Source organism: Xiphophorus hellerii, chromosome 22 (assembly GCF_003331165.1).
Source record: "Xiphophorus hellerii strain 12219 chromosome 22, Xiphophorus_hellerii-4.1, whole genome shotgun sequence".
NCBI classification, from domain to species: domain Eukaryota; kingdom Metazoa; phylum Chordata; class Actinopteri; order Cyprinodontiformes; family Poeciliidae; genus Xiphophorus; species Xiphophorus hellerii.
In genome coordinates, this window is record NC_045693.1 from 26,020,184 (window position 1) to 26,042,021 (window position 21,838).

At 39.2% G+C, this 21,838-nt stretch overlaps 2 protein-coding genes across 2 annotated transcripts in view; one reads left to right on the forward strand and one right to left on the reverse strand.

Moving 5' to 3' along the window:
- Positions 1-204: 204 nt before the first annotated feature.
- eno4 (enolase 4) lies at positions 205-11,077 on the forward strand. The gene is made up of 13 exons (XM_032552572.1): positions 205-361; positions 2,980-3,108; positions 4,195-4,364; positions 4,635-4,759; positions 5,080-5,249; positions 5,338-5,466; positions 5,709-5,777; positions 6,156-6,320; positions 6,460-6,585; positions 6,920-7,094; positions 9,125-9,186; positions 9,972-10,089; positions 10,582-11,077. The coding sequence occupies exons 1-13, from the start codon at positions 236-238 to the stop codon at positions 10,656-10,658; spliced, it is 1,641 nt and encodes a 546-aa protein (XP_032408463.1). The 5' UTR covers positions 205-235; the 3' UTR covers positions 10,659-11,077.
- A 3,486-nt stretch (positions 11,078-14,563) lies between these two features.
- Positions 14,564-21,838, reverse strand: part of shtn1 (shootin 1) — a 34,515-nt gene continuing 27,240 nt past the window's right edge. Inside the window, exons 13-15 of the mRNA XM_032552358.1 lie at positions 19,648-19,748; positions 16,473-16,523; positions 14,564-16,162 (exon numbers count right to left, since the gene is read on the reverse strand). Of these exons, the coding sequence (XP_032408249.1) occupies positions 16,052-16,162; positions 16,473-16,523; positions 19,648-19,748 (263 nt within the window). The 3' untranslated portion in view covers positions 14,564-16,051. The remainder of the gene's footprint in view (positions 16,163-16,472; positions 16,524-19,647; positions 19,749-21,838) is intronic.

A 21,838-nucleotide genomic window follows, 5' to 3' on the forward strand; every position in this document is an offset into this window, starting at 1 on the left:
TGTGCATTGTGTTTCCATGGTAACGCACAACATTAAAACCGTTGTAGCGGTCGAATTTGTGTGTTTGTGCACGTTGGGAGGGAGCCGGTTGGACAAAATATATATATATATATATATATATATATATATATATATATATATATATATATATATATATATATATATATATATATATATATTTACTGGATATATATATATATCTACATCAACGTTAAGCAGCCCTCGCCCGGAGAAGATGGACTATAACAAAATGAGAATGGCGGCTGCCGAGTATTTCCGGAGGAACGGAGTTCCGGCGACATTACAGAGGCTTCTGAATGAGTACTTCGTCCATGAGCCCCCGGACATTCATGGCTACCTGGTAGGTTATTTTGTTTCTCCCCACTGAAGGGGTAAACAGTCACAACTCACCGTTACGGTTAAACCATCCGATTATAAAGCCAATTAATCGGAGATACTATATGAGTTATTCTAAATATGTTTAATTACCAAGTATTTCTATTATCGGGGCCTGCCATAGCATTACATGGGGAATGGCTGCCAGTGTAACTGATGTAACTGACACCAAGAAACGAAGCGAATTTTTGACTCCCGACATATTTTTGAAATCGCCCTCACGCCTACAAAAATTGCTGTATCGGTATGAAAACCGAATGCCTGCTCCCGTAAAATGTTTCCGAAATTTCTGTAAACTTTTCTATGCAACTTACTATAAAAAACAACACATATACCGTAAAGATTTACTCTACGTAAGTGAAAAACACGGCAGGACGGTATGATATATTGACATTTTATTGTAAAAAACAAAACAAAATAAAATAAAAAAAACTTTATGGTTAATTACCAGTAGCTGTTGTTACCAAAATTTTACCATAAAAATTACAGTACAACACACAAGGAAGTGTAATTTCAATATGGAAAGTTGTAAAGAAAATAAGTCCAAATTAAACAACAATATAGATTATGAGTAATTCTTTAGTTTTTAAAGAAACAATTTTTTGCTGTCTTAATATTTACTGGATGTGTGACGCTGGACAGAGTATGAGACAGCAGAATAATGAGTGTAACTTATTCACAACCTGCAGTTTGCTGTGAATGATGATTGACCCCGTTGACTCAAAAAAAAAAAGAAAGAAAAACGATCGCAGCACTCCACGCGCCCGTCGTCACCTGTGCATTATGTTTCCATGGTAACGCACAACATTAAAACCATTGTAACGGTCGAAGTTGTGTGTTTGTGCACGTTGGGAGGGAGCCGTTGGACAAAAAAATAAATAAATATATATATATATATATATATATATATATATATATATATATATATATATATATATATATATATATATATATATATATATATACATCGACGTTAAGCAGCCCTTGCCCGGAGAACATGGACTTACACAGAAGGAGAATCGCGGCTGCCGAGTTTTTAGACAGGAAAGGAATTTCGGCGACATTAGAGAGGATTGTGAATGAGCTCTTCTTCCGGCAGCCCGCAGACGTTTATGGCTATATGGTAGGTTATTTTGTTTCTCCCCACTGAAGGGGTAAACAGTCACAACTCACCCGTTACGGTTAAACCATCCGATTATGAAGCCAATTAATCGGAGATAAACGCACACCACTATATGAGTTATTCTAAATATGTTTAATTACCAAGTATTTCTATTATCGGGGCCTGCCATAGCATTACATGGGGAATGGCTGCCAGTGTAACTGATGTAACTGACACCAAGAAACGAAGCGAATTTTTGACCCCCGACATATTTTTGAAATCGCCCTCACGCCTACAAAAATTGCTGTATCGGTATGAAAACCGAATGCCTGCTCCCGTAAAATGTTTCCGAAATTTCTGTAAACTTTTCTATGTAACTTACTATAAAAAACCAACACATATACCGTAAAGATTTACTCTACGCAAGTGGAAAAACACGGCAGGACGGCATGATATATTGACGTTTTATTGTTAAAAAAAAACAACAACCCCAAAACAAAATAAAAACTTTACGGTAGATTACCAGTAGCTGTTGTTACCAGAATTTTACCATAAAAATTACAGTACAACATGTAATATTACACATTACAATATCTGCTGTTCTCTGTTTCAGAAATACTCAGCAGCAAATGACCTTATGACATGTTTCCAAAAAAAAACCCCAAACATTTCTTTTCTATTAAAAACATGCAAAAATGGTGTGGGATAAGTATTTTTAAGTAGAAGTATGTACTCGCTCTTCAGCTCTGTTCTGTTTTTGTCTGTGAAGCACTTTAACTTACCTCCTGGAAGAATAATGGGGGGGTGGGGGGGGGTGGGGGTACTAATGAACTTGCTGATTATTGAGTTTTTGTTTGTTTGTTTGTTTTATTGCTGAGAACTTTGTCAGAACAGAGAGAGCAACTCCCTTTCCAAGTCATGGAAAAACCTCAGAACGTCGTGTTCTGAGGTTGTCTCTGTCAACGCAGAAACAAAAGGTTTCTGGATTTTTCGTTCTTGTCTTTAGAAATGTACTAGACTTTCTCCAAAACTGAATACAGTTGTTATGCTAGCATGGAAACAAAAACTACGGTAGGAAGAGAGACTTTAAAACTATGTGGCCATAGTCAGACTAACACTAAAGATTTTTACAACATGAAACTGGAATCTTAAATGCTTTATATAAATATTGTTTTAAGTTTTGTAATTTGGAAAAAAAAAACCCCAAAAAACAGTAGATGCAATTTAAACATTTTTTGCAACACCCTCTCGTCGGATTATCAGAATTAGTAACCTTAAAAAAAAAAAAAAAAAATCAAGCCATATTTTGTTGTGTTGTTCCAACGTTGTGAATATTACACAATATCTGAGAGTATTAGAATTGAGAACGATTTTTTTTCTCTGTGTTTTTAATCTTTAGAAATAAGCAACTGTTTTTGAGTATGACATTTTTGTGCATTGTTCTTGGGTGACTTTTGTTAAAACAAATATTTTTCCTTCAGGCTAATTGCCTTTTGAAACTGTCTACACCACCGAAGATCAGTGATCTGAGAGGAAGAGCCGTTTATTTAGGAAATGGACAGCTTATTGTTGAGGCAGAGGTTTTCTGCATCGTCTGTAACAACGAAAAGGTAAAAGCAATTCAGACGTCATCCACACAGATGAAGAACAAGTTGGTTGTCAAATGATCACAAGGTTAGATTATTTTAATATGTCACAAAATTATAATATCTCACTATTCTTTGTTCCATTGATCCCATTAATCCCAAATTGCAGTCTTAATTTCCCTTTTTTTCCCCTACATTCAGTAAATTTATTTAGGCTAAAATCTGCTAATGTTTTAATCACAGCAGGATATTGTTGAGGCCGGCCATAAAGGACAGAAAACAGTGGTGGAATTGAATTCCAGAATACACTCTATTAACCTCTCTTTCTTTTTTTCCTTTTTATTTTTAAAAATTTTAAACTAAGGAAGAAAGAGTGTCAAAGCAAAATCAAGGTGTAAGATGACTGAGATAAAAAAAAAATAAATACTTTCTCCCTATTTGGTGCGTCATTACTTCATTGGGGAGACACACATTAAAATCCTCTTCCCTACTCGCCAAGTAAAAGACTTCATCTTTGAAAAAAGCTTTGGATCCAAGCTACATCTACCACTCTACCGTTTTGGGCATCTGGCGACTAATATCCCAACTGAAAATGAGTCTGAGGCTGGCTTCAGCTGTCCTGGGAGAAGAGGAATCGCAGCGCCACACATGGTGCCCAGCTGCTGCACACAGAGAGACCGCTACGAAGGTTTCCATTCCGACAAAATGCCACAACAGCTTATGTTTTGAACAGTATCATAACCCATACTGTTCAAAAGAATGGTTAAAGTAAAGGGGTTGTGTCACGAAGATCAGATTAGGACATAAATTGTTCTCTGCGTTGTGTTTTTGCATTCTTGATGAATGCCGAGCAGAGCTGAGACTACTGGCGATTCAAACTTTTGAGCACTAATAACATTTTATTGCTATTTTTCTTTTTTCCACTTTCTTCACTAAGCTATGCATCCATAGGTAATCTCCGGAACAGCTGTGAAATGAATTGTATTTATGTATAACTAGATGTTAAGGGCAGCACGACTGTTCCATTATTATTTGTACTATTTAAAATACCAAAAACTATCAAACAGATACCTAATTCTGTTTACTAAACTAGTTCATTCTCTTCTACAGCGCATGTCATCAGCAGCTGTCCTCAGTACCTTTGCACCAGTGGGAGCTGAAGAGAGTCAGAGGAGCTCTGATTATGTGGAGATTGCTCTTCAGTGGATACATGAACCGTTCAGGAGACTGCTACTGGACCAGAATCCATGTGATCAATCTCAAATTGATCAAATGCTGGGGTAATGACAAATGACAACTAATGTAACAAATGCAGGAGGCATTTCTAGGGGTCTATAACCAGATGCAAAAGAGGGGGGTCGATCGAGGGCTTTAGTGTGGTCCTGATAACAGCGAATGGGAGTTTTAAAAAACTAATTTGGATTCTGTCTATTGCAGTCCACAACATCTCTGCTTTAATGCTGCTAAATCCTACGCAGAGCTTCTGAGATGTTTTAGAAATGTCGTGTTTTGATTGACGCCAACATTTTAATTTGTGTTATTCCTGGCAGCGATTTCTTCACGTCCTACCGTGAGGAGGAGAAAGCAAGGCGTGACAGGCTGAAGGCTGAAGCCAAGGAACTCGAAGCCGTGACTCTCGTGCCAGTAACGCCAGCAAAAGAAAAGAAGAGTAAAGGTAAATGTTACTCGTCGTAACCCTGTCTCAGAAATGCTGGTCCCCCACTATACTTCCGGGTTTTAATAATGCCTTGGTTGGACAATTCTCAACCCAATTTTAGGAATTTCTGAAATCTCCTTGGATGTTCTCCTTGGATGTTTTGCCAATGGTTGACCCGTCTTAAAAGTACTTGAACCCCTTTGGTGGAAGCACCCCTCAAGAATGACTAAAAATATTAAAGCTTATATCTAGGACTCCAAGATGCGTATCTAACTCTTGACATGTTTAGTTTCAGGGGGAAAAAAATCTAACTTTTCATCTTTTTCTTTACATGACAGGCAAAAAGACCATTGTTGACGAGAAGCTATTTCCTCCACCAGAGCTGCCAGAGCCAGTTCTGCTGGAAGGCATGGCTGTTGGCTCAGTGTCCCTGGCTGTAGCTAAATGTGGGGCAGAAATAAAGGGAATGCCTCTTTACAAATATATATCAGCTCTGAAGAATCAAAAGGTTTGACTAAAGCAGAAATACAAATATTTTACAGATATTTTTACAGAACATTGAAAGCATTCAAAAGGTTGAACTCATTTTGCCTAAGGAACCGGCACATTTTCATGTTCCTGTACCCTGGATAACTTTGCTCAGCTGTGGGAAGAAATCCCCTGGAAAACTCTGCTTACTGGAAGAAATTATTCTCATCTCCAAAGTGGGGCATCCAGTCAAACAGGTATTGATCTTCTCTACCAATATTTTGCCTTTTTTGTCCATTACCGACAGCAATGAGTTGACAGTTGTCATGGAGTGGTTTGCTGTTTCTAAGGTCATTTTTTCGTGATTGCCCCATTGCTTCATTTTATTTGTCAGAATTTTTGCATAGGGACAGCTGTGGATGTTCTATATTTTACTACGTTTGTCACATTTCCCCGACACCATTTTTAAAAGTCACAAAGCTGTAAATGTCCTCAACAGAGTGTCACCTTGGCCCTTGAGTTGCAGAAGGAGATGATAAAACTGATGAGCACGTCAGGAAAAGGCGGGGTGAGAGACACTGCTGCATAAATTGTATGTTTTTTACTTGAAGTTTCTGTAAAAGGTTTGTACATGAAAGAGCACTTCATGGGGGATTTTCGAATTAATATAATGCAGGATGACAGAGAAAGCACAAAGGCCTGAAAAGATGTTCAACGTTTCCTGCACATCACCTAGCTGAGTGATGTTGTCTTAATTTCGCCAAACCTTAGAATTGTTTGATTTAATTTATTATGTATGCACACTGTACTTGCCATTCACATGATAGCTTAAGCTAAGCTGTTTTTGCACAAAACCAATTTTTAAATAGGCATGTTAGTGTCATCCACTGCTGGATATGTCAAAACGTTTTACATCAAAGCTGTCTGATTATGTGAATGCTCCAAGATCACCCTGTCCTCGGTGTCGCACCACGGCGTGCTCACAGCGAGTTGCGATCGGCTGGAACAGCCTCTAGATCTCATCACTGACGCCTGCAGGAACCTTAAAGTGCCTCTGGGAGTCGATGTCTTTTTGGCTCTGAACTGTGCTGCCCCGAAACTTATGGACTATGTAAGTCAGCCAAAGATTTTCCAACTGCAATAGTAATACTACCATTGTGTTGGGGGTACTTATTTTTTTTCAGTCATTTGTTATGTGGACACAGGTCAATTAAATAAATGACCTGTTTATTGTATCTGCTTTGCTTCAGTCTAAGGGAAAGTATGAAGTAGCGACAGGAGGCCTGAAGTCTCCGGATGAATTGATTGAGGTGTATCTCAACCTCACCAGCAAATACCCGGCAGTGGTGGCCATAATCGATCCCTTCAGGAGAGAAGTGAGTTCAAAGCATCTGAAGTTATTTCCTAATTTGTTTGCTATTATTGTTTTTATACTTCTGCCCAATATCCCAAACTTTTTGTTAGAGGGTATATGAAACAGAAAATGCACGCACAACATCAATAACTCACAATAACATTCAGAAGGTCATTTGTTTGACACAAATCTGTCTTTCATTCATAGTGATCGTTTTTGCTGACGTGCGTTTTTTTTTTTTTTTTTGCTGTGCAGATCTGGCTTTTATGTTTATTAATTACCGTTTAGTTCTGAACAGTTCTTCAAACATGCGACCTGATTCTTGCCTAAGACTGCTTCAATGTGTCTTCTGTTAGGAGGCAGAGCAATGGGAGAAACTCAGCAGTAGGATTGGGATTTCATGTTCACTGCTGTCTGACATCACACACAAACCACAGGATCCAGTCCTGCCAGGCGTCAATGGTTATGTCTTCAGACATGCCAACGAGACAACGGTCAGCGACATCATCCATGCTACAGTCTCCTACCAAGGTACTAGGTGGGAGGTGTTGTGTGTATGTGTGTGTGTGTGTACCAGGTTTTTATATCCTAATGGGAACCTATTTCTGTCTACAATGTGGGGTTGTGGGAACCATTGCTCTTTTGGGGACGTTTTCTTGATCCCCACGAGGGGAAATGCTGTTGTAGGGTTAGAGGTAAGGTCTGTGATGGTTGGGTTTAGGGTTCGGGTTAAGCTGTAGAAAATGAATGGAAGTCAATGCAAAGACCCTATGAAGATAGAATAACATGTTGTGGGTGTGTGTGCAGACAAATTATGACCGAAAACATGCTGTTTATCTGTCAACTGTTCTGTTAGCTTTACATTTGTTCCCATCTGTGTTCTTTGTTCACTAGAACACAGTTCAATAGTTTTATATCTAAAACACCTGGTCTGAAAAATGTCATTTAATTTTCTATTAGAAATTAAATGAGTTTGCAAAGCTCTTCATTAAGAACGCATGTGTGCCTGCTGCCACTTTCAAAGTATGTAAAGCATTTTTATAAAAAAAAAACACATCAGTAGTATCTGATTTCATAACAATCAAACATAAACTACAGTTAGAAGTATAAAGTTTTCTGCCGCTGCAATATGCATGTTCAGTATGAGCATTGCATGATAGCTAGGATCAAACTGAAATGTATTTGACTTAGTGTGGCTGATCAATGATAAAAATATGGTCTTTTGATTTATGGATTATGGGTGCTCACTTAGAAGATTCAGAGGCTTAAAAATGAAATCGTAGCCTCCCACATCACTATGATTTTTGCAATTGGAAAATGTTTCGTTTCAGTTCGCTTTGCTTTTTTTGAATTGCGTATGCAATTCTTTGTCTATAGACGAACAGTAACTATTAAACCTGTTGATATCAATTCGGACATATAAAAAGGAAAGTTTCTTCATTAAAAACATGTGCTTTGTACCTTCCCACTTCATAACATGTAATTTCATTTATTGTCTAATTTGGGAAATCTATTGTCTAGATTTATAGTCCATTCAGGCTCAGGCGGACGCTGAGAATAAGCAAAAGGTCCAGTACAAGTTAGAGTTATTTGGACAGTTTTCTCTTTATGAGACAGGGAAAAGATTAGGTTGGGACGTTCCGGACTAACTGGTGTAGCAGTTCCAGTTTTTAGGTCAAAAGCAGGGGAATTGAGATTGGGCTGGTCTCAATTCTAGCCCAATCTGGTTTCGGACCGGCGAAAATGCTGTGCGAGTTGAACAGGACGTGCAGACGGGTTAGTCGCCTGTCAAACTTAACCGGAGTACGTGAGTGGGCTGGAGGTGTTACAGCACACGGCTTCACAACAATTTGATGCAGAGCAGGAGGAAGGTCCGTCCTTTTACATAGTAGCTGCTGTGCCCCAAGAAGACAATGTTAAAGTGTGTTGCTCACGATTCAGCAGCAGGTGTGGCATATTTAAGTATATATTTATTTGATAGGCCTGTAATCAATAAATCAATGAATAGTGTGATTTATCGCAAACTAATTTGCGATAAATCTCGCAAATTTTCATTTGCTTGATTTATTGTTTTTATCTTTTATCTCTCTCTGTTTACCAAAAACTGAATGATAAAAGTCTTCAGTCTGGTGTTTTGGTCTCAACTATCCCTTTTTTTGAAAGATAATTTTGTTTGCACAGACTTCATAGTTCATTTTTTTTGTTGTCGTTTCTGTTGTTTTCTTTATTTATTTTGGATAAGCCAAATGTCTCCCAGCTCCAGTGTGGAAATGTTCATTAGAGTTTAAAGTTTATTGGTCCTTCAGAATGTGTCCTTGCATTATTATGCCATTCTTGCTATTGTATTACTTGAAAATGGTCTCAAATCAACATCATAGTTTATTGCAATACGTTCCTGGGACAATTCATCGTCCAGCAAAATGAGTTATTGTGAGGATATTATCCAGATAGAATATATATAATTTTTTTTCTGTCTGCTTTTTTCATCTTTACAGGTTTTCAATGGATTGTAAAAAATAATTCTTTCCTTTTTGTGTGAATTTTTAAATTCTAATCTGCAGGTGCAGTGGTGATGGATACGATGTTCAGTGAATCGTGCAGTAGTGGATCCTTTGCAGACTTAGTAAGTTCTGTTCTGTTCTCTGTCATTCAGTGTTCAGTGTCACATGTTCCTTTATGTTATGTCATTGTAACCTTTCTGCTGAACAGCAGCTTGATTTAATGTGCTCAGGTTCATAAAGTCTCCTTTCACCGTTTGTTTAATAACTCAAGTGAATAAAACTCAGAATATCACTCATTAGGCAATTCATTTTTGCAATTGTGTGGAGCTCAGGAATTAATTCTGATTTTTGCACATATTGGTGAATATGTCTTACAGCTTATAACAGAAAAAAATGGGCTTCTTGGAAAGGTCAAATTTGACAACAAAATAATACAAAGAGATTTTTAAGACAATGTTACAAATGTTTTGGCCACTTTATGGCCTGCAGCCGTTCAGGAAGACGGCCAGCCCAAGGTGGTCACAATGTTACAAAATAAATGATTCATTTATCAACTGTGATGACTCATTGGTTAATTATTTCAAAGGACAGTGGGCTGATCCAATAAAATGTCTTCTTAAGGGGGCCAAGGCATAAGCAAACTAAGCGGCTGTTTGGGGCCCCCTTGGCCACTAGGGGCCCCTTAAGTGGAACTGATTTTTTTTTTTTGTCAGTAATGATTTCTATGTGGTTACATTAACAAAAACACACTGGTCTCCTGTTCAGGGTGTACCCCACCTCTTGCCCGCTGACCGCTGGAGATAGGCACCAGCACCCCTGGCGACCCCACTAGGGTCAAGAGTGTTAGAAAACGGATGGATGGATGGAAAACCTGTGCACCTCATTGAAACTTTCTCTTCTCCCTCAGGCTGTGGGACTGGGGCTGGACTATGTCAAACTGGGAGGTCTGAGTGGTGCTGAGACGATGGCTAAATACAATCGCCTAACATCCATAGAAGAAGAACTGGCCCAACAAGGACTGCTGGGTAGGTGTTTTTCTCTTCTTCTCTGACTTCTTTAGCTGGACAGAGAGGGAGGCGCTCACAAAGCAAGGAAACGTGAGGTCTGAGCCTCAGAACACATTTCTGTCTCTGTGCTGGATGTGAAAGGACGCTGTGTGTGAGGAATCATGCAAACATGTATTGATGTGGGGGAGAGTGGAAGAATGAGAACCCCCTCTACCTTGAATCTGTTAATTGGCCACTTAATTACACACGAGGACAAATACGTTCCCATTCATCATTTCTGGAAAAGCAGGCGGGGACACCAGAGGTTTAATGAGCATTGAGTATGAGAGTGTAATCAGAGGCCATAAGACAGCTGTAGTCAGGACTGTCTTTTCAGTGTTTACCGTTTATCCTGACACTTTTTGCTGACTTCAGAGTTGACTGAGAAACAGAAAAAGAACATATGTGTATGTTTACTAAAAATGTGCAATTTTTTTTAGCTATTTCTGTTATTTTGGTCTTTGTCCCCAGTCTGCAAGGAACCGGAACCGCCGCTCTTCAGCAAAGAGCCAAAGGAAGAGCCGGCTTCAGCAGAGGAAACCAAATGACTCAGCCAACAGTCCGGCCTGCTTGTTTAAACAAGCCTTGAAAATGTGCCACACTAATCAGTTCCAGTTTTCCTGTTCTTCCTTGTTAGCACTAATTAACCACACTATTAATCTGAATGTTCTTTTAGGCTTTTTGTTTTTTTAGCCTACATATGAAACCCAGTTCAAACCACTTCTGATAAAGCAAGAGTATAAAACATCTGCTTTATTCATGTGTTCAATAAAAGACCACACAAAATGTTCAAGCATATCAACAGCCAATAAACTGTAAGCGAACAGTGCAGTGAAGATAGAAAATAACAGTTCGGTTCTCTTTGGAAACATCATTTATGAATTTATTTTGCAGCACATCAAACATGTTATGAGTGATGTAGATGAAAACATTTATTTGAAAATAAAGTTTTAAACGCTTCCAGTGATTTTTGGCATTCTTTGATTTTTCTCTTTCTTTTTTTTTTCTGAGTTTCATCCAGCTGAACTCGAGTTTCTGCTGTGTAGTTTCAGCTGAAAGACCTTAAGCAAAAAAAAAAAAAAAGTCTTTCAGCTTACTTCCCACCTTTGTGATGTCCCACTGTCTCCTGAAGCACCAGACGAACCTCCGTCGCTCATGTTCCGGTTGAGTTTTAGTGGTTTCCAGGTTGAGTGTGTTCTCTCACTGATTTCCCTCCACCACGGTTCTGCGGATCCCCTGTTTTGCTTCCAAGTAAGCAATTTGCTTTCAACCTTTGTGAATCTCGGTCTTGTCGGGATGCATTTATTCTTCTGCTTGTATTATCAGGTTCTAAAATAGTTCCATCTGTGTCGGGTCAGCAGCACCACCTTGCTCCACCAGAAGGCTTTGCGCCTCGTTTCCCACGAAAGAGACCAACTTCCCTGAGACGATCGGTTTTGCCGTCCAGTTTGGAACTATATCTTACAAACTCCAAACATGGCGGACTGAACTCTGCTAAAACCACAACGTTATGTTTCTGCTTGGCAAGCACACTCTAATCTTTTTTAAAAACATAGAATTGAATGATTAATTGAATTTCATCACCGCCTTGTTTAACTTGAAGAATAAATCAAATTTGATGAGAAGTATTTCTTCTAATATTAGACTGCATTAGAAGAAATGAGTTAATCTAGATTAAATTGGATGTTGCACAATTGGAAAGAAAGTTGCCCGGTTTGTCTTTGGATTAGTTTTGTGAATATAAATATATTAAAATAGACTGAAAAGTATCCAAATCGAGGAGAAGCAGCTGAAAAAAAAAAAAACTATATAAAGTCCAACTTTTTGTTATGCAAGATCCACAAACAGACTATAATTGAAATTGCATTAGGAAACAAATGTTTCAATAATAGTAGGATAACTGTTTCATTGGGCACTTTGAGTAAAACAAATTTATTTTTTTTTGCTTCTTTCTCAGTAAATGTTAGGTTGGCTTTTAAATAAAATGAAATTACACGTCTTTGGCTGCACTCAGTTTAACTTCTTGAGTGTTTTTATACAGTTTTGCTGTAAAGGTCAGAGAACAAACCTTTAATCAACAAGATATGCAGAGACCAGCAAAGGCTGGACACACAGCCGTGTGTGTGAGTGAGGGGCCCACAGCGGGCAGGCACTGGGTGTTGTGGAAAAGTTAATAAAATTACTGACTAAACAGGTCAAGTTAAGTATTCCCACAACACACACACACACATCTGGTTTGTCCCTAATTGCTGTTGCCTTATAGCAATTAGGGAAGAAAGCAAACGGAAAACAACAAAACAATTTATTCCATTGCTGTGTTGATTAACGACGATCAGAGGTGTGGCAGTGGCAACCAGGCGGGGGGGAGGGGGGGGACACGGCACGGCTCGTGTAATTGTATGTTTTGCCTCGATCAAAACGTGTGTATGTCTGATAATTAAAGTCACCAAGCCTGGCGGGCTTTAGTAGATTGCAGAGGGAAAGAACGAAGCAAGTTGTCAGCTCAGAAAAGGAAGAGGGAAACAGCAGAGAGTCACTCCTCAAAGCTGTTATTAAATATGGCCTTACTGTAGAGCCTAAAGGACGGCCTTAGCCGCAAAAACATCTTTAGTCGTGGAGGATTTAATGAGGCAGCAACATAAACCAACACAAACAACCCTAGTTTCATTTCATGTCATAGTAAGGTTGACTGTTTAACGCCGTCCTTCAATATGGTATCCAGGATAATCTAAACGTTATTCTGCAATAACACACTCTCTGTATGTTGTATGTTCACACACCTTTACCCTGTTTTTACAGGCACGCTGCTAATGTTCTGCTTTTGCCCCCACAGACAAAAGCAGTGTGTGTGTGTGTGTAACACTGTTTCTGTAGCATGGAAGAAAAAGGAAACCAATAATTGTGCACTTCAAAACGTGCTGCCGCTGAATCTGGTCAGAGAGACTTCAGTTACATTCGTCCACAAACTGTGTTAGGTGGATCGGTTGGGGAGGAAATTGTATCTCAGTGCTAAACGAAGCTTAAAGCCTTAATTAACAGCCCAACACAATGGGTGACGGACATCTGTCATAGTTCACAGCTCTCGTGTTTCACTTCCTCGCCGGAGCAGGAATCTGGGAAGTCTGGGCAGGTGTCAGGGAAAACAAAACTGAACCAGGAAAGCCTAACAGTGTGGTTTAATCAGCAGTCTGGCCATTGTTGCATTCAAAGGATGCAGGCTGATCCTCTGGTCTAAACCCGACTAAAAGCCGTCACTAGCTGGAGCTTTAAGGGGAAATCCAGCCAAAGACACTGTAACAAAACAGTCAGCAGATATTTCAGTCTGATCTCTGTAATTATGAAAATTCTCAGTGGTTGAAAAGGTAGTAATAATTACACACACAAACATATGTGTGTATATATATATATATATATATATATATATATATATATATATCGATAGATAGATAGATAGATAGATAGATAGATAGATAGATAGATAGATAGATAGATAGATAGATATCCTGTCTTCTGAAGAGGTTCCTGCAGTGAATATCTTCAGTGTGTCGTATTTTGCCGTCATCTAGCAGGATCAGGGCCGGTGAAAAAGCTCAGCAACCTGATAAAAAAAAATTGGCTGCTTCTGTTTTGGGGATGACTCTGGAACCTCTGGAGATTGTTGCACAACGAAGGTTTTTGCATAAAATGAAAAACCAAAGATAAAAGGTGTCCTCTTCATGAGACTGTAATCCACCAACAATGTCTTCAGTCAGAAGCTGCTCCTGAACCGCTGTAACACAGACAACAACAGGAGTCGATAGTATCTACAAACTGTCAGAAACTGGCAATGAATATGAAGAGGCCCTTGAGGCCCTGTTGCTCTGTAACAGTCTCATGACTGGATATGGTGATGTTAGCATTAGCAACAGAATTAGTGCTGCTAATCCACCTCATTTGCTTTTGTAGCTTCTCTTTAAATCTCTGTGTGGCCATCTGGTTAGGAAGCCATGCAGAGAGATGTTGCCCACCATGGTTAATGCAAGAGATTGGTTGTTTCTGACCAGGAGCGATGCGTTTCTGCACGGCAGTGGGACCATAGCGAGGAGCCAGAGGAAGTGGATTTGTTCACTACTGAACTGTGCTGTGAGGACATAGTGAATGTTTGAACAAATATATAAAAATCACATTTTTGTTAAATGTACCTATCACAGCTTTAACTGTACCATTTGCCTGTAATTCTTGCTGTGCAAATATATCGATTAGTTTCTGTGAGCGTTCTGTGTGTTGGCTGCAGGCGAGTACTTTTATTTTTTCTGCAAGCTCAGAAACGCTGCATTGTTCTACTAGTGGACTTTAGGAAAAGAGTACAGAAACCCCCGAAAACAAGTAGAAAAATCAGAAGTTGATCATGTTAACATGAATGTGATTTTGCACATCAACATCACAGTATGAATAAATCACAAAGACCTAATCATAATTTAAATTTTCCATTTATGAAAAGCTTTTTAAAAGCCAACTTGCTGTGACACAGAGACAATGTTTGTAAAATCTAAAATATATACCGTATGTTGCAGAAACATACTGTATATATTCTGCAACATTTTCTGCAACATACTGTATATAATTTATATTTTGGTTTTATTCAAAGAAATTCAGCAAAGAAAATCTCAGCTGCAGCACAGTAAAAAATTGCAAGGGAATTGTATGCTACTGACTTTAATAAAACAAGATATTATTTTTACGTCAATAATATCAGTCAAAGTTGCTGCTTAACAAGCCTTTCTGTTGGAGATAGCTGTAAACTTGTGTTGGTTTGGCTACTGATTCAGGGTGATGCATGGTTTTTGGCACACTTAAATATTTAAAAGTCACCAAGTATAAAACACGGCTGAGTGTTTGCCGTCCCAAAAACACAATTGTAAAAGCGGGAATGACATCCTCTATGACCCGTAGCATCCCACTGAAAGGCTGCCAGGCCCAACCCCAGCTAAACCGAAACAATTTACATTGAAATAAGCTCAAGGCTACAAATTCACAACCTTATTCAACACGTAGCAAACAAAAGTGGACTGATCGAAAAAAAAGAGTTTAATAAGCCTCGAAAAAGTGATGTTGCATTTATAACTTTCATTTGACCGGACTAAGACTCTCAGAACAAATCAATAGATGATAAGTTTGTTGAGTCAAAGGCTGCAGCCTGAAGTGACCCAATTCCGATTTTTATTTTATTTTATTTTACGTAATGCGACCTGTATCTGATCTTTTCATCACAGCCTGAGCAACACAGGTCGGATTCTTTTCGAAATCGATCCAGATATCCGATACGTATCGGATTCAAACGTGACCAAAAGTCCAGGTCGCGTTCATCCGACCTGAACGTCACTGACACTCGACAAACGTCACTATTCTGCGTCCTGATACGCGCAAGCGGGAAGAAAAACAACAACCATGACAGACTATCATGTCATGGTTGACATGATAGTGAATCATAACATGTTAAGTTATGGTAACATTAAGTTGTTAATATTCTGGCTCCGGTCGGACAACAACTTCAAATGTGTAAACTATGCTCCACCGTTAGCATCCATGTTTACTTCTTCTTATTTACGGCGGTTGGCAAAATACTTAGCATGAGCTCTATGTGTGACGTTACTGCGCCCTCTACTGCGCATTCGGGACACTTTCAGGTCGTTTGACCGCTCACACTGGACAACATATATCACGTATATTTGGAAGCGTGGAAAAAAAAGTGTGACAAAAAAATTGGGATTGGGTCACTTAAGGCTGCAGTGTGAACGTAACCAAAGGGACTACATGACTACATGACTGTTATCCACTGAGGCTGCGTGAAAGCTTTCTTCACCTAAACCTAAACATTACACTTCGGGATGAATCCAGTAACTTATAACGGTAGAAACATTTCATAATGTACATGATGAGGAGAATGACTTGTGGCGTTGTGTTAGGACTTCAGGATGTCCCGCCTTCTCAGGAGAATCCTCTGCAGCTCTTCGTCCTGGCCTGGTGATGGTGACACAGCTTTGGGCTGAGGGCGAGTTGTGTTGAAATTCTCCTGGACAGGTCAAGAAATCATGTGGGACACATAAGGGAAATAACTACGAATATTATATACAAATAAATGTGATTCTTGAATTTGTTTTACCGTGACTTCTCGACCAAAAGAACATTTAATACGATATTTCGTTATGTCTGTATATCCAACCAGTTAATTACCTCAATCAAATAAATGATTTGTACTTTCTACTTAGACTGCTTTTGACTACCTTTCTAGATACAGATGCTAAAGTAAAGATTTCCATAACACAGAAGGGGAAAAAAAGGGAAAGTTTAACTAGTAAAACACGGCTTCAAAGTCCCATTACCATGATTCCTTTAAGTTCTTGAATGGCAGAATTAGAGGGCAGCCTCTCCATCTGATAAAAGGAAAATAGAAGTAGAAAATGGGTTTGGTAAATAAACAGCGGCCTGACACATTATGCTTATTTTACCTCATTCAGCACTTAAAGAATAAATTGCTTCTCTCACCACAAAGATACAACATTGTACTCAAGCATGAAGATGTATGCTTTCTACAAGAAGCAAATGTGTTAACACATAAGCATTTTGAGTCATGACAATTTTTCCATCCTCATTATTTATAATGACCTTGCAGAGCAGCCCCTAATGCTATCTAATTTGACAGAGTTGTTAAGGAGGAACAAGGAGACTGAAAGAAGTCCTGACCGTACGTCATGTTTTAACAAAACAAGAAGCTCTTAGATAATCCCGAACACTGATGGATTTGAGAGCACTGAACAATATACTGTATGCTCAACACACATGGAGTCACACACACACACACACACACACACCCACACACGCGCAAAAAAAAAAAAAAAACAGGCTTTGGAACACTTAGTATCTGCAGCTGGTATACTTCAGTGATTTTAGCAGCAAAGACACATTTTCTGTTCCAATCACAATGCTCCATTTTCCTTGTCCGCGTTTAGTGTTTAATGTATTCTGCATTTGGTGCTGTTGTTCTTCAAACTCCCGACCAATATGATGTCAGTTTTAGCGTGAAAGAAAAAAAATATATATATTTTGAGTGTAAAGACAGAATAGCAGACACGTCCTTGTTGCTCTGAAATAAATTTATGCTTCGTCATCTGAATGAAAGTCTTGTTTGAAAGTGCCATTTTGAACGGCGTTGTAGTAAGTGTCATGCATCTGATTTTTAAATGTTTTTCAGTTGTAAAACTCTGCCCATGTCTCCATCAGATATCATACATTTCAGAGGTGGATCTCAAGCTACAGTGAGTCTGTGTTATGAATGCAGGTTGCGCGGAATGCACAGCACAGAATTGGTCCAATCTACCAAGGTATAAGCTGACTGAAAGACAAAACACTGAAAATCCCAATGACATAAATTTCCAGCGTACCAATTATTTCAGAGTCCAGAAGACTGCCCATGAATTTCACCATGATCCTGTAGAAACCACCTTTCTATTTTCTCTATGTCCTCAGCCTAACTAAATCCTACAAAGAAATCCATTCTGACCATGTTAATTCACTCGGTTTGAGGACACGCCACCAGCTGGGTTTAACACAAACTAAAGGATAAACGAATCAGAGGGAAAATAAAAATAAAAATCTGGCCCATTTTTATTCACAAAGGCCTGCTGATGAAAACGTAACACCTCAAGTGTTTTAATCATCAACTTGATCACAAAAGCACACTGAGTGCAATGAGAGTGGTTTCGTGTTATTTTTGGTTTTTCTATGCAACCATCCAAAATAATGTTTACAACTCTATTAGTCACAATTTTGAAAACACGGGCATGGTTTTTCTTTCATAACACTTCACGCAACTATCACCTCAGGTCAGGCCTCTTGAAATCCAGACCTCGAGGCTGCGGTGTCCTGCAACTTTTAGGTGGTTCGACACCTCAAAGGACCGGACCACCTCCTCGGTATGCAGTCAAATCCTACTGGTGGCCTGATTATTTGACTCAGATGTGCTGAAGCAGAGACACTTCTAAAACCTGCAGGGTACCGGCCCTCCTCTCATCTAATAATAGATTATTTTCAGTATAGAACTCTTCAGTCAAGTATACCCTGGAGCATATCTTATAACACTCGTAGCATTTCTACAGAGAAAGTGTAAAAATAAATTCACCAGCGCTACATGGCATAGACCTTCTTCTCCCCATGTCACAGTTTTTTGTAATGACCTAAGTCCAAAAAAAAAAAAAAAAGGTCACACTAAACGTAATGAGCCTCTCTCTTTCCCCAGCAACAGGGCCTCATCGACATTACAGGCAGTGTTGTCAATTAATAATGCAACGTGGGAAAAATCTTCTGGAGTGACCAATCCATCATTGTTACATCAGTTTGGTCAGAGGCTTCCTCTATAGCCTGGATGAGCAGACAGATATACAGCTTTCACCACCATGAGGACAAGAACTCATCAGTGAAGTCCAGGAAGGGTGGATGGTGTAGAACTGTAACTCGTGGTCAATGCGGACATGTTGACCGGCGTGTTATTCCCACATTGCCCTGGCACATTGACAACAGTCCACTGGCCAATGATATTTCCTCATCTTTATCTCACTATACTCTGAGTAAATCCATTCTCATCATCCATCCATCAATCTTTTTCCTGGGTTGTGCCGCGGGGGTAGCGGCTTAAGTAGGGAGGCCCAGTCTTCTCTCTCCCCAGCCACTTCTTCCAGCTCCTCCGGAGAATCCCAAGGCGTTCACAGGCCAGCCGAGAAACACTGTCTCTCCAGCGTGTCCTGGGCCTCCTCCCGGTGTGACGTGCCTGGAACACCTCACCAGGGAGGCGCCCAGGAGGCATCCTGACCAGATACCCAAGCCAACTCAATTGCTCCTCTGGATGTGAAGGAGCAGCGGCTCTACACTGAGTCTCTCCTGGACGACTGAGCTTCTCACTCACTCTCTAAGGGATAGAGCAAATTGAGGGAAAAAGCAAATTGAGAGCTTTGCTTTTTGACTCAACTCTCTCTTCACCCTGACAGACCGGCACAGTGCCCACCTCACTGCAGACGCTGCGCCATTCTCTCTGTCGATCTCCAGCTCCATTTTTCCCTCATTCGTGAACAAGATCCCGAGATACTTAAACTCCTCCCTGACCCGGAGAAGACACTCTGCCCTTTTCCGGCTCATCGGTGTCTATGAATTCTTGCTGAAGACAGTTTACCTGGTCCGTTTTAACAAACAAGCACATTATGTGCCAATCTGGGACGGGATAATGCTGTTTGGTCCAATGTCACCTCTGACCTTAACTGAATGCACATTTGGGTGCATCCTACACTAAATGGTTGATACCTAATCTAAATTTGATGGAAAGCTTCTACTTTTGACTCTTGTTATTGGCTTGGGAAATAATTGCTATATATTTTCACTTCCTCATCCCTGTATCAGTTTCTGCATTTAGGTGCTTCATCATGGAATCACAACAGTTGCAACTGAAAACAGATCCAAATCGATTTTAAAATGTAAATATAAAGACAATGGATCATAGGCTGTTGTTACCTTTGGTTCACTTCTGTTTGGTGACTGTTTCACTGGTCGAAGTTGAACTCCTTTTTTAATTCTCTGCATCATTTCCTCCACAGCCTGATGCCGGACATCTCCTGTGCAGTGAGAGATGAACACAGGAGTCACATTTCACTACCAGCAGCTAACATTGCAAATGTGTAGCTTTTACTGAATATATGGACACGAAAATTATTATAGAGTTATCAGGATTTAAGGAAAAAAAAAAACTGCATTGCATTATTTGAAGTTCACATACATTTTCTTCAGCGTTTGTTAGAATCACCCAAGTCAGTTGTATGACTTGGGTGAAATGCTTTTAGTATATTTTCAAAAGCTTTTCATAAAAGTCTGTTAAGATTTCAGCCCACTGCTCCACACACAACTGGTGGAACTGAATGAGTATTTTTTTTTTTTTTGGCCAACTTGCTCTCACACATCTTTGCAGCTCAGCCCAGACATTTGAAACGCAGCCGCAGAACTGCACTTTACTAATCCTTCGTCACTAAACAGCAAGTGGGATTCTGTGAAATTCTGAGTGCCTCTCACCAGGACCAGAGCCGGACTGAACTTAAAACTGACGCTCACTGATGGGAGCATCTTGCGGCAACATGAAGAACTGATTACAGAGTCGGTGGAGGAATTGAGGTGGCCTTGATGTAACCCTGGTCAAGGTCACACCAGGGCCACATCTGCCCTGATGTGACCTTGATCTGATCCTGATGTGGCTTTGTAAAACGTGTAGAAGTCTTGTCGGAGGCTGTTTGTTTAATATTTACCATGTCCCTATCTATACAGTCTACAAAATATATTAAAATAAACATTATGATGAGGCTCGTTTGTCAAGTTAAAAGTATCTCTTATGAAAAAAAACAACAACCTTTAAGCAGGTGTTAAACATACTTTTAATTGAGATCATTTAATTGTTCTTAATCCAACTTGGCTGGATTAAGAAAAATATTTTTTATTAGACTGATGTCATATATTGATTTGCAATGTTGTCTTCTCATTAGCTGTAAGGTGAAAATCATTACAATAAAAAAAAGAATTGAAAACATCAGTCTCCGTGTGATTAATCTATATACTGTGTGTCACTTAGGAAATGAAGATGCTGTACTGAAATAATTGAGCTTGTCATAAATGTTGAAATTTATTGAACATGACTGAAGGACCACAGATTAAAAGTTTTTTTTTCTTTTCTAAAAGAAATGATCAGTGTTAGAACTTTTCATTATGTTTTCAACGAGGTCTAGAACGAAAGGTTGGTGAACAATCTAATCTTGCATCTTTTTGGCCATGTGTAGCATAACTATTTTGATGTTGAGCTCGGCTGTAATCATGGGGGAATTTCATAACTGTTGCCACGACAACCGATTTAGCAGTAATCACAGTTCAGAGTCTGTTAAATGGGAATGTCTGAGGTTAGCAAACTTAGACAAGAATGGCTCTCCATATAAAAGCACACGCGAATATGCAATTTTCCATACAAAAGTTTTTCAAGGAGAGGCTGAAAGAGATGAGAACAAATCGTTTATTTCAGCCAAAAAACTCTGCCCATTCACAAAAAAAAGTATGTTAATATTTAATTTTCTAAAATGGAACATTCAGCGGCGCTCACAATCGAACATTTGTTCCAGAGATGTCTTTCACAAATGTTACACAAAAACAATTTTGTGTTAAAGTAATAGCAAAAATATTTCTCCTTCAGTGCTTAAAATGAGACCATTATTCAGGAGTCAGAGCAGAAGATCCTTGGTTGGTGCCTATTCAATCTCGTATGTAATTTTAAAATACTGTGTGCATGGTGCTCAGTTGAGACCTCACATTTTTGATCACTATTGGACAAAATGAGGACTCAGCTCAATCTGTTTAGTCAACATGGGCGACTCACCTGCTTCGACAAGCCAAGGCTTCAATTGAAATTCACAAATTGAAGAATTTAAAATGTTAACTGAGGAGGTCAAATATGCAGATTTTGAGAAGGATGGCATCGTAAACCTCTTTTAAGCGACACATTTTGTCCTAATAAGAAACTTTCATTTTCAAAGATCGGGTGTAGAATGAAAAAGACCTTAAAGTATTTAAACCAGTTATGCCACACAGAATGCAATCCAGGGAAAAACTGAGAACTTAATTTGAGTAATAAACCTTTGAATGCAAAGTGGACTTCTGGTTAATTATAGAGCAG

Bases quoted from the DNA above. Each gene is read 5' to 3' on its own strand.
- eno4 (XM_032552572.1), top strand. From the start codon at position 236: ATGGACTATAACAAAATGAGAATGGCGGCTGCCGAGTATTTCCGGAGG. The intron at 4,760-5,079 runs GTAAATGTTACT...TTTACATGACAG, and splicing joins AAAAGAAAAGAAGAGTAAAG to GCAAAAAGACCATTGTTGAC. The intron at 7,095-9,124 runs GTACTAGGTGGG...TCTAATCTGCAG, and splicing joins TGCTACAGTCTCCTACCAAG to GTGCAGTGGTGATGGATACG.